The 13933-nt window shown below is 37.0% G+C and overlaps 1 protein-coding gene across 3 annotated transcripts in view; it reads right to left on the bottom strand.

The window, feature by feature from the left end:
* LOC122817133 (bactericidal permeability-increasing protein-like) overlaps window positions 1–13933 on the bottom strand; it is a 388416-nt gene that overhangs the window by 292989 nt on the left and 81494 nt on the right. For all 3 annotated transcript variants that reach the window (XM_044090325.1, XM_044090327.1, XM_044090326.1), the window contains exon 4: window positions 3395–3523. In XM_044090325.1, coding sequence (XP_043946260.1) covers window positions 3395–3523 — 129 coding nt within the window. The remainder of the gene's footprint in view (window positions 1–3394; window positions 3524–13933) is intronic.

Genomic DNA, 13933 nt, shown 5'->3' with positions numbered 1-13933 from the left:
TGCCCATTTGTCTATGTGATACGATTCAGAATAGAGCTTCATTTTTCCCATGCAGGATATGAATGTTTTTGTTTGTACTATATTTTCTTGAATTCTGTTACTGTTCCTGTTTCATACTCATCTAACAGTTTAGGAATTTGATTCAGGTGAATGCCGCTCCTGTCTTGAAAAAAAAAAGGTTTCATTGTTTCTACCCTAAGCTAGCAATTGTTATTTTCAGTCTGTGTGCCTTTGTTCTTTAACATCTGTCATTTAGAAAAATGGATACATTTAGACTTAATAGAGTCCCCTGAAATGTTTAAACATTTGTTTTATTTGCTTTTTGAGGCCTTTATGCGTACATAATTCAAACTCTTCTAGTTTCCTTTCCCGCTTCAGGTGCCAACAGCGGTTAGCTGCCATCGTGCAATGAACTGTCTTTGGGGCTGGAGTATCTGTTTGAAGCAATCTTAATTGTAAAGTGGTAAGGTATCTGGCTTGTGCTGTTAGTGACCTGAGATGGATTAGTAACTTAGTAGTTGATAGGTTAATTGACTACAAGTGGAGAGTGAGAGGCTGACACCATCGCTACATTTTCAGTAGAAGGTGTGGGTTTTGCTGCTGCCGGGCCGCTCTCTAGTGGGAATGAAGGATGACACTTCCATGGTTGTGCATGCTGTTTCACATTAACAGAAGCGGGGAGATTAGATGTTTAGTGGTGACAATCCCATGAGATGATATGATGTCCCAGGGTTAGTACAGCTCTTTTCATCCAGGTAGCCATTTCCCTGTATAAATAAAGAAGAGAACCTTCCCAGCAGTCACTATGTGATATCCATTTGATTGAAAACAAGCTCATGAAAGACAACATTCAGAGTCCAGATGGCTGAGAATGAAAGTCAGATATACACTTCTTTAAAACTTCATTATTGGAAATGGACACAACACTCTGCAAAATTTCTTGTGATAGGTAAAGCACTTGACATACAGGATCCAACACTGCACACACCCCACTCTGTCAATAACTAAAACCTCAATCTTAACCAAATTCAAATGTAATGCTAACTCTAAAGTCAGTGATGTACAAAATATTACAGTGAGCCCACTGAATCAAATGGCATTTCATTCAAATGTGGCATTCACTCAAGTGAAATTCATCTTACAAAGGTAAAATTTCTGGGTATGATTTTTTCAAATGTCTCTATAGAGGGGTATTTTTTAATGAATTAATAGATGTCTTTTCCTATGCATCCCATGATTGCCTTAGCCTTTCTTGCAGCTTTCTCACACTGCTTGGTTCATCTTTTATCCCAATATAAATAACATGTGAGCCTTGGGTACCTTTTAAAAGACCACAGACTATAATTGTGAGAACTGGGGGCCTGCAAGTGTTAATGAAGTGAATAAAGTGCTGGATAAGTAGCAGGGATGGGGGCAGCATGAGAGTGAAGACACCCCCCTCCACAAAAAAGTCTGATAGGTGTAACAGTAAGTTGTAAAATCTGCCATTATACTGGTTGAATCTTAGATTACTTTTCAGAGTGTCAGGACTCACAATATTAGGTTATGCATTGCTTATTAGGAGACTTGAACTTAAATATTTAAGCAATAATTGATGATATGGTGTGGTATATTGAAGATTTACCCATGGTTGGCGAGGTTTAATCACGAGGGCGAAGCCCGAGTGATTAAATAAAGCCAACTGTGGATATATTTCAATATACCACAACCATGGAGTTGGTTATTGCTATTATACAATGACATTATTTAAGAAAAAAAATACTTACTTTTCTTAAATAATGTCTTTGTATAACGGTGCATTACTGTTCTTCCACTGGTGGTGGTATACTGCTTCCTTGTGTTGATGTACTGCGCATGCGTATGGGACTTGGATTCCTACACATACCCAGTACATCAATGCTTTGAAATGGAAGCAACGGAGAAAAGAAAGTCTCCATTGCTCCGTTTTTGTTCTTTTTTTTTTTTTTATTTATAAAAAAAGGTTTTGGACTTTATACCAACAGAAAAAGTCCGGGCGACCGGATCTTTTTCCATTGGTATATTGTGGGATTTACAATGGGCATACTGGCCAATCAGCCTGCACTTTTTGGAATAGTAATGGGGGGTCATTGTATAATATAGCAATAACCCACGCCTGGGTGTGGGTAATGTTGGATTTACCCATGGTTGGTGTGATTTGGTCATGAAGGCAAAGCCTGAGGGGCCAAACAAAGACAACCATGGGTAAATCCAGCATTATCCACACCCAGAAGTGGGTTATTGCCATCATACAATGACATTATTTAAGAAAAAAAAATTACTTTTCTTAAATAATGGCATTGTATAATGCCTCCTTGCTGCCCTTCCGCAGCTATCTGGTATTCTGCAGCAGTTCTGATGCACTGTGCATGCATATGCTTATGCAGTACATCAGAGCTGTGGGCAAAAACAACGGAGAAAGCAAGATCTCCATTGCTTTTTACAAACGGTCTCGTTATGTTAAAGGAGTTTAACATAGCGAGACAGCTTTAAAAAAAGCAACGGAGAATCTCCATTGCTTTTTTAAAGCTGTCTCGCTATGTTAAACCCATTTAACATAGCGAGGCCGTTTTGAAAAAAGCAACGGAGAAAGCAAGATCTCCGTTGCTTTTTAAAAGTGTCTCACTATGTTAAAGGAGTTTAACATAGTGAGACAGCTTTAAAAAAAGCAACTGAGAATCTCCTTTGCTTTTTTTAAAGCTGTCTCGCTATGTTTAACCCATTTAACATAGCGAGACACCTTTAAAAAAAGCAGCGGAGGTAGGAAGATCTCTGTTACATTTTTTAAAGCTGTCTCGCTATGTTAAACTCGTATAACATAGCGAGACAGTGTGTAAAAAGCAACAGAGATCTTGTGTTCTCCGTTGTTTTAAAAAAAGTTATACTAATGGAAAAAGTCCGGGCGACCAGACCTTTTTCCATTAGTTTAACTCTGATTTACAACGTGCACGCTGACCAATTAGCGTGCACGTTTTAGAATATTAATGGGGAGGGGTCATTGTATAATCCACAATATTCCATCTGTCCATTAGAAGGTGTGTCTATTTTTGTAGCACATTTTGTTTATTTTTTTTGTTTTAATCTGTTTTTCTCAAACTGTACTTTCTAAAGTATCTGGAATTTGAAGTGCATAGAACATTCACTTATTTACTTTGCTAATCTTAAACACTGGCAATGTTTACAAATTAATATATAGCTTAGCTACAGTCAGTAAAATGCAATAATAGACAACTTTGCCTGAGAACATGGAACCCTTAGTTTAAACTATTGCTCAGTTTTAAGTTCACATTCATCAGCAAATGTATACAAAATACAAATACATGTTGCAATACAAAGCTGAGCAGAAATCAGTAGTAGATAAGAAACTTGTACCTACATAAATAGGACTTTCACTCTCCAGTCACCATTGATTTTAATATAAGCGTTACTGATTGATAACTTGATTCCGGTTCCAGGAAAAAAGGTGACTGCTGACTGTGGGAGCTGGAACTCCAAAATGTGCATTCTGTAATGAAAAAGGAAACAGTGAGCTTGTGGCCAATGACAGCAGGAAACAGTCTCTCCAAATTAGTAGCATAGCAATAGCAGCTTTCAATCAGATGTGTTTTTAAGTTACACATCACACATCTCTATGACTATACATTAACATAAGTGTGTATATTTATTCACATGAATCAAAGCTAAAAAATGTTGAGTTAAATATTAACTTTTTTCTATAATCATAGAGAATCATAGAGGAAACTTCAGTAAAAAATGGGCTAGCAGTACAGCATAAAAAGGCTGAAGTTATGAATTGCTAAGGTACTTCCATTCTGTTGGCCTGGGTTTGTTTCTTTTTCTGTTTTTCCTTATAGTTAGACTCTGTTCTGAGCAAGAGATAACCTGACCAAACAGTCTGAGTAACCCCTGAAAAGTAATACTTGTGCTTAGTGGGTCTTAACAACTATGGGGATCACCAAATGAACATAATGCACTGCATGATCCTAGAAGGTAGTGCTACCATAATTTCATTGGTCCATGAAGGCAATGTTCAGCCAGCATCAAGGACAAGAAATGGAAAAAAAAAATCAACTGAATCACTGATTTCCAGTGCTACTCAACACAAGCACACCATTAAAAACCCAAAATAAAAAACATATATATAAATGTCATATTCATAAAATGGTGGGGGAACAAAGAAAGAAATGCTGACCTCTTATGAATGTGTACACCTCAAAACCTGAAAAAGAACAATCGTAAAACAAATACACTAATTAAGACTTGGCATGAATGAAGAAATGATGTTTCTGTTTTCAAAAGATATAACACACTGGGTGCTTTTATTTACTACAATGGACATTACATGATTAATAGATTTTTGCATAGAACATCTTTTTCACTTAATGCACATACAGTTTCAGAGGTGGCACTTCCTCAGTTGCATACCTTTATAACTGTCGTTACTAGGGCAAAGTAAAACAGACCGGTCTCTAGAAACATCTGTGTAGCTGACTTGTTCCATTGCGGTGATATAGAAACAGCGGTATGGTAGCCTACTCATGTCCAGATAAAGGTTTAAACAGCTGATCAGGAGGGCTTCTTATTCTCTCCAGAATCTTCTTGGTTCTAGGATGTCTGAAGATTTCATCTGAAAACAAAAGTCTAAGTTGCTAATAAGAATGGCCAAGGTCCAGGTGTGTTCTTTAACCATTAACTTGGACATTTCTATCATCTATACTTAGGTGCCGAGTTTGAGCTAAAGTGAGAAAAGATCAGAGTGAGGGGTTTAAAACTGATGTGATGTGTTGCTATGATTACCTAGCTTGAAAGAAAGTGTCTGCTCATTGAGCCTGATAATATATATTAAAATTGTATTTACTTCTCTGCTCTCCAAATTGAGAACCAAGACTTCTCATTAACTAAGTTTGCATTGATGAGTACAATCCGGGTTTTATTAGCAAGTCCCCCAACACCTATACTCTTCAGAAGGAACTTCCCCTAGTAAATACCTGGTATCATAACTCTCAACTGTCCAGATTTTTGTCACTTTGTCTGTTCTTCATAAAATTTGCAGTTTTCTGGCAAATCCTTGAATATTAAAGTCACTGAATATTGACAGACATTTGAGTTTTAGATTTCATATCCTTCAGAAAATGCATGCTAACACAAAACCTTTTATTCAAGCACTTTCTAAATCTATAAGAGCAGTATTTAAAACATGTCTCTATTTTCGAGCCTTTGTCTCCCAGTTATTTGTGGCTATGGGGTTGAGAGATGTACTGAAAACTGGATAAAATTAAATGCAGAAAAGTATAGTATTATTTCATATGGCAAACAATGCCACCCTTAACATATAATATAGTCAATACTCCACTTATAAATGAAAATGTAATCAGGGACCAGGTTTGAAAGTTTCCTCTCCTTCAGTATTTCACCTAATACCACTGCCTTTTAGATGTGCTATCATCCGGATCTAAAGTTATCATTGTTCTCTGATATTCAGCACTGGTTAGACCAATTACAAGATAGTGTGCAATGCCACCCCCTTTGGTATGCACCTCACTCGACATGTCAAACAACTAGAGAAGCCTCAGAGGTTCCTAGCTAAGAGGGTTGATCTGTGCCTCTTCTATTGTGCTGTGGAAGACCCTGTTGGAGACCCTGTCATTCTTGATCTCCTATATCTCAAAGACTAACAATTCACCAAACACCACAGCCAGGGATTTACATCTTCAGCAGCAGACAAACAGGACATGATGGAGAGATAGAATAATTACAGAGCATATCCCCCATCTCTGTAATAAACTGCCATCACAGGTAATGCACTGTGATACATTATCAACCTTCAAACAGAACTTAAATGGCTGGATGGATACCTTCAAATTTACCCCAGGACTAACTGACCTAGACCTAGCCATCCTTGAGAAAGGGGATGCAACGTGAGGGGTCAACATTGCTAAAGCATTGATGGTCACAATACTAAATTGCCTTGACATTCTTATGTATTCTATGAAAAAGATGTGCTTCAGTACAATGGAGTAGCAGATAAGCAGGTGAAAAAGCCACAATGCTCTTCCAAAGCTGATTTAATCTCCCTTACCCAGTTAAAATAAATATGAAACTGATGAAATTAATAAGAACTGTAGTCTGTGAAGGTCTTGCGAGAAGTCGTGGCTGATCAGGACAAAGTAGGTTGGGAAATATGGCACTTGAAAGACAAAATAGCAAAGGTGTCTGGTACCACTATATCTATTAAATGGGATTAGAGGAAATGGAACTTAGTTTATTGGTGGGCAGAGCTCATATGACCACAGAGCCCACTGTGTCATATGAGACAATAAAGTTATACATAGCACAGAATCTGTGGATCCACTTGAGCTGCTCATAAACAGACCATTTAAAATTAGCTAAGTCAGCTGAGAGTTTTGTGCTGACAGGACCATTCTCCTTCTCCACCTGATCATCTTGTTCCTTCCCCTTCTCCCAGCAGCTGTCAGGCATATCAAACCTTAGATCTCTTTGATTTATATTGTCAGACACCCTAATCTGGTGCCCTGTTTCCATCTAGGACTGCAATCTAAGATGTTTTCACACTTTAACTCAAGCTCAGACCCTGAAGGTAGGTGGTTAGAATAAACAAGTCAATGGTCATAAGTGAGTATGGATCTTTGCCCTTTCCTTCTCCTACAGTTTAACTCAACTCTTATGTTGCTTTTCTCCTTACAATATGATTCCATACTGTATAGGTACTTTGAAACCTGCTTCCACTCTGTAACACTTTCATTTCTTCACTTTGGTATCAAAGGAAGGGAAAGACCACCCACTGTTTTTTTTAATCTTAGCTTCTCATATAAGTTGCAGAGGAATGTGTCTACACCTGCATGACATACCACAGACACATATAAATTTTGTAGTCAGGAGCTCAGGCTGCTGTAAACAAGACAGAGTCATGTGAAACTGTTTTCCATTGTCTTTGTTGCAGAGAGGAAGAGGACTTACACTGATTCACAGCTGCTTCCAATGTAGTCATGCCTTTCACAGCAAAACAGAGCATTTAGATCAGTCAGTGGTTCACAGGCAGTTGTCACCTCTTTTGACAAATGTACATAAGCAGCATCACAGTACTGAAAAGCTAAGCTTTAAACTTTAAATGTTTGTTGTTTATACTACTTTACATGTTAAGATGACTTGAATGTTTGTCTGTAATGTTTACAGAAAAGTCAGAAAATATTTTTCCTGTAATTCTTGTAAAGTATCAGCACATTTACCAAAGTGAATGGGCAGGGGCTGTCAGTTCATCTTGGACTACAAAAAGATACTTTGAACAAAGGCCTGCAATTTAGCAACTGTTTGGTTGCAGTTGTATATTTCCTTAGTATACTGTAAAACAAACCATGAGACAGACACAAATGAGGCCCATTCAAAAAAATAAAAGAAGCAGTCCTGTTACAGACAGTACGCAAGATGACAGTGACTGGTACTAATCCCATTATATGTCACTGGAATGGGAATACACCACTAATTCCTTATGAATCATATAAAGCAGACTTGAAATGGATTATGGGAAAGAGAAAGGCTTGAAGAAAAATTAAATCATGTTGATATGTCAACCCTGTTGACAGCCAATTTGCAGAAAACACTGCAATTGTATAAGAAACAGTCAGGTGATTATGAGATGTTAAAATAACTCAGAAAGCAGAGATAGGGTGAAAAATAGATTTTTTTTTAGTTATAAGGCAGAGCTTTCCAGACATCCTGATATCAATGAAGTGGTTCAGTACAACTCAATACTCAGTGCAAGTAGGATAGAAAGAAGGCATTCTGATTGGCCGTTTAAACCTTTTATTTGAATCTGACTGGTCCAACATTGGACTATAAGAATAACACCCCAGTGAACTAACATAAGTCAATTTGGGTCTATATTATGATGTCGAAACCCCATAACAGCGAACACCTAAGCATCGGGAAGTATTCATCGAATTGCATTTCCACAATTCACTGAATACTTAAAGGGCAAACAAATACTTGCCCCGCAACACAACAGAACTAAATTTACCTAAGACAAACCCACCCATGTGGAGGGTGTGCCACCCCCCCTAACTAAATATAACAACTGTGAGATTGCACTACAGTGGAGAAAAGGGAAAAAGTATGCAGTTGGCCAACTACATCTTTGCCCTTTAAGTATTCAGTGAATCGCAGAAGTGAATTTTGTTGAATACTTGCCGATGTTTAGGTGTTCGCTGTTATGGCATTTCAACTCCGTAATATAGACCTGTCAGTTCTAAAGGGGCATGTCTATATAGTTCTCTCTTTTCCTTTAACCTGAATTTGTAAGGTAGAACAGTCCTCAGTGGAAAAAAACACACTTCTGAAGAATATTTTAAACTTGTATGTGTATTAGTCTAATAAAGTCCATATAATGGACGAAAATACAGTGTTCATAGCTTTGAAAAAAAAATCTCATTAATTCATTAATATCAAGTCTTCAGGTTTTGCGTAACCATGTGTGTGCGTGCTCATTTGTGTGTGTGTGTGTGTGTGTGTGTGTGTGTGTGTGTGTGTGTGTGTGTGTCTATGGATTCCCTACAACCCATCGAGAAGTCAAGATTTCATATTGAAAAAAGCAAGTACAGCTGCCTTTTTTAGTACAAGATTGCAGTATGGTGGGCATTAGGGAATTTAAACCATGCCCCCACTGTATTGCAATCTCAGAGTTGGTATATTTAATTAGCAGGAGGTATGGGGGGTGCAGAGGAACTTATCCCCCAACAAAAAAGTAGATTTTGTTTTTATTTGAATCTTTGTGATTCAAACAGTTCTGTGTGTATGACATGGGTTTGAAGTTTTTATATTTTGAGTGTCTGACATATGTCATAGATGTGTATATACACACACACACACACACACACACACACACACACACACACACACACACACACACACACACAAGGCCTATATTAAAAATTCGAACAACACTCATTTGAATTTTCAATATATCGAACAACAAAATATCAAACCCTGCCTACAAATTGAAAAAAATACTGAATTAAAAAATAAGCCAAGAAAAGTATATTTCTGCACGGGGCAAACCATTCTGCACCCCTCATGTGGGGAGGGCTACACACCCACACCCTCTTACTTTAATATATCAACTTCAAGACTGCAATACAATGAGGAAAAAAAGCAAAGTCCCTTAGCCCACTTTGTGCAATCTCGCACAGGCCACCAATAGTAAAGGAAACCCAAAAAGGTGTAAGTGAATTTAATGGAAATATTCATTTACACTAGGAAAAACCCCACAGCAATCCAAATAAATTCAAAATGAAAACACTCACACTCCCCAAACTGTAAAAATGTAAGTGAGCCTAAAAAAAGCCTTCACTGATACTTCTACAGAAAAAGGAATGCATAAAACCGAACACCTACACAGACTGATGAATTAAACGTCAAGTCTAATGTAGCAGATCAGAAGTTCGATCATATGCAAACTGAAATGAGCCATTTATATCTGTATCTCTATCTATTTATAGATATTGCTACAACTATATATGGGTTTCCTACAACTGGCTGAGCACTCCCATCATTGAGTGCTAAAAGAGCATGCAGAAGTCATCAAATGTAAATACTGTCAACCCAAGGGAACAGATGTCAAAAATAAATGTAATTGAATATGTTTGGTTAAAGAAAGTGTGGGCTTGGGATGTTAGTGTTGAAACTTTCTGATATACCAAACGTTTTTGCTTACAGAAGGAAGGGGGAGTGAGTGAGAGTGTGTGTGTGTGTGTGTGTGTTTATGTTTATGTACAAGTGCATTACTAAGGTGGAGCATTACATTTCACTTAATACAGCATAACATTATTGATATTAAATCAAAAATGAAAATCAGAAAAGAGCATATACACGTAAAGAATTTAGTAAAAGAACTTAGGATAGAATACAGTGCCTTAACGTTACTCTGTTAACTAGCAATAAGAGTAGACATGTATCAGTGCCAACGATGCAACCTATTCCATGGTATGCTGGCTAAACAGCATATGGCTTTCTTTTAATAATTACTCATATCCATGCAGTCATTTAACAGGTTAAGTACTGTAAAAAAAAGGTACTTGTGTGAAATTGAGAGCACCCTAAGTAATTTTCAAGTCTGAGTGTAATGCAGTCTAAAAGTGAATTTAGTTGGGTTTGGAACATTAGCAATACCCCCATCCCATATGGAGACCAGTGCTTCTCCAGCAGTTTTTGTCCATGGATTCTACACTAGTTAGTGTTGCATTGCAGTTATTGGGTAAATTGAATGTGTTTTTGCTTTGGTAAACCATATTTCAAGGATTTACTCTTCAGCAAATGTACAGCAAATGAGCTTTGGAAATCTGCTAGGGATTTAATAAAACTGTCAGAAAATAATTTATTTGGCAATATATGCTACAGGTCACAGAAGATCAGATGCTGACCTTTAAAACTAAGTGATACATTTTTTACATCCAGTTTTATCACAGACCATTTTTATTGACTTGACAAATTATTTTTGTTTTTACGTATAGGATTTTATTTAGATTTTTTTATCTGAATGTTTTTAATACATCTTACTAGATTTTCTTACACTTTACAGCCAATTTGGAATAACTGGTCCTCATACATGAATAAGTAACAGAAGGTGTCGCTTATACAGTATGATTTTATACTAGAATACTGCTGAGTCCACTAAATGAAGACAGTCTTGAGTATCTTGTTTTTTTATTTTAAAATTTTGTTATTAGTGAGATTCACTTTGGCAGATTATTTATTTAAGGTTGCAATAAAGTCACCCAGGCTTTAGAATGTGTTGCAAATGTTAGTAGACTGCCACAAGTTTCTACTGGACATGTATTTTATAGAACATTTTTATTGATTTAACAGATTTACAATATATACACAAAAAAAACTAATGCAGCATCACGTATTGTTATACAACATTACGAATACATTAAATCATCATGGTAATCTTATACAATTAGCACATTAAGAGTCTTGGTATTTCAGTAGCAACATTTCAAGATTATTGAAACCTCTACCGAAATTCTTGATGGTAGAACAGCAATTAAAACTCTCTTGATAAACAATGTGTTTGGATAGAAAAAGACGGCTGACTGAATGTCTCCAAGAAAACAAAGAAGAAATTAAATTGCATGAAGAGTTTATCCATTTTGACCCTTCATTGTCAGCTGAAATGGCATAGGATGGAATCAGAATCCTAACGTTTAGCTGAGTTTCAGTTCATTAGAGCCTGCATTACTAAAGCTGAAGCACTGGATTACAGCTGCACTGAGGAACAGAAATAGCAGTACATGTTTCTTTGAAGAATATGTATTCTGTTTAAACATATGTTCTTTGCAGCCACCCCTCACCATGCCGTGTGGGAAGCTTTGCCCTGATAACCCCATGCTGCTCTTTCAATAATCTGAGGTTATGCTGCCTCTGTAAGTGGGGATGGCATTTAAAAGAAAGGCATATCCTCAGTTTATTCTGATGCTTGTGACATCAGATTTGATACATTTAGGGATTGAATGTGTGGGGTGCAGATGATAGCACAAAGATATTATTGCCCACTGTAGTGAATTATTGGTTTTAGTGCTTTAAAATGCTATTTTAAACAGCTGGTAACTGCAGTAGTCAACTATTCTTGCATATTAATTTGGATTTTGGCAAAGTGTAACCCACTAAATTCTTGGGATTTCAGAGCATCACTTTATGGACCTGGCGCTATCCTACCGCACAATCTTCAGGTTGGTGCTGATGACTCACTTCAGTTACTTCAAGGCCAAAGTTCAAAGCTGAGTGTTACTAATCTTGGGTAGACAGTGGAGTCTTTATCCTGATCTGGGCACTAAAGAAATGTGCTCATTATCTATATTTGAAAAGTTTTATGTGCTTACAGATCACCAGTCACTACTAGCCATATTCATCCCAAGGGTATCTAATGACTGCATATGGGCTAATATGTTGGGCCCTGTTACAGAACGGCACTGTTGTATAACAATGAATAAAGAAATAAAGGAACATGGAAGAACTAAAGGACTGATAACAAATGCCACAGGAAAACTTGAGGGATCAACAACCAGATGCCCAGTGGAGTGTATCATATGCTGGCTGCATCCTTATTTATGACAAATGCAGCTATTCATAACGAATGTAGGATGGTTCACTACTGTCATGAGTAAATGGATGAGTCGTAAACTGATATCTGAGAACTGATTACTTGACTTGATATACCTTCCTTTTGTGCTTAGGGAACAGCAACAAATTGTATTTGAAGAATTTTACCATGTGTTTCCAGACAAGCTGAATGCCAAAATGCTGTATACTGTACATAAGGGTTACTTAGGAATGGAGCAAATTCCCTTGTCCAAAGTTTCTTGTGGTGGCAAGGCATTAATAAAATCTAACCAAAAGTGTAACTGGATATCAAATTAGCACAAAAATCACATTGGTCACTACATCTGCTTCCTTGGGTGATAAGTAACATATTCATGTCAACTTTCACAGGTCTCTTTATGCACTTACAGTTCCTAATTGCAGTGAAAGTGATCTGTAAGGAGTCAACAAAGTCAGAAAATATCAGCATTAAGAAAAAAAGATTTACAAAAAGGCATGCCTAAGAAAACTGTTACAATTAATGATCTGCAATTCACATCAGAAGATGATCTGCAATCCACATCAGAAGAATTTAAAACAGTATGCATATATACCTCACTAATCAATTATTAATGGGCTAGCGGAATGTGAAGACAGAAGCACTTACGGTAATACTACTGTGACATAAGACAGATGATGTTCTCTTTTTCAACATTAATATGACTTCCGCTAACAATGTAATTCTTTTTTATATACACCTTTATTGTATTATCACTTGTGACATAGGCAAACGTACAGTTATATAAAAGTAATCAAATATATTAATAAATTCACATTTAGAAACATTACACATCACATACATTGTTATATATCTTATATTTTAAGGAACATTACATAAATTATTAAATTCCTGCTTTCTCTTAAACCTCATTCCTCTTCCAAAATATTTTTCTGCATGTATTGTTTCCACAGTTTCCATTTTTCAATATAAATTACTCCTACCCTTTTCTAAAGGTCCCACTTCTTGTTCTTTTATCACTACTTCAGGTATAGTCGGTTTAAATTTATTTCCATTTTCTACTAACTGCTTTTTGGCAGCCACTAGAATTAAACTTAATAAGGCCTTACTATGTCTAGGCAATTCAGCTCCTGTATCCCAACTCAAAAAAATAATTTCCTTAGTTACAATCATTTGCTTGCCCAGTATTCCTGACATTGTGCTCCTTAGGGAATTTTTAAAGTCTGCCAACTCATTACACTCCCAAAAAGTACAGTTGTGTAAAATCTTACCATAACAGCAGATCGCCTTCTCTTCATTGCTATGGTATTGGGACTCTCTGCCACTATACCAAAGCCTTATGATTTTATAGATGTCGTATGCTTACCACTCAAGGCATAAGGCATAAAAGTGATGTACAGATGTACAGCTCTCAGAACTGAATAACCCCAGGAGGAACATCAGTCCTAGGAAGTAGGAGGAACATGTGCACCCGGAAAGAGAAAGGACCGAATGCTTCAACAGTGAACAGAAGGACATCCACTGTTACGGTAAGGCCTTATTCAACTGCACTATGTCCTTTCATATTACCGTTGCAGTGTTCTTCACTAAACGAAAAGTACAAAAGCTCAAGAGCAAACTCGCGAGGAGGAAGGCCCAGAAAACCCCCAAGAAAACCATGCAGGACAGCTCTTAGTAAACCCAGCTATTGGTCTGGAAACAGCATCCAATTTGTGATGCTTAGTAAAGGTTGTAAACAGAGGTCCAAGTAGCAGCCTCACGGATTGAATTGGTATTCAATCCCTTGAAAAAAGCACCAGAGGA

Source organism: Protopterus annectens, chromosome 12.part0 (genome assembly GCF_019279795.1).
Source record: "Protopterus annectens isolate FY-2018-M chromosome 12.part0, PAN1.0, whole genome shotgun sequence".
Taxonomy (NCBI): domain Eukaryota; kingdom Metazoa; phylum Chordata; order Ceratodontiformes; family Protopteridae; genus Protopterus; species Protopterus annectens.
This window is presented reverse-complemented; position numbering and strand designations above follow the sequence as displayed.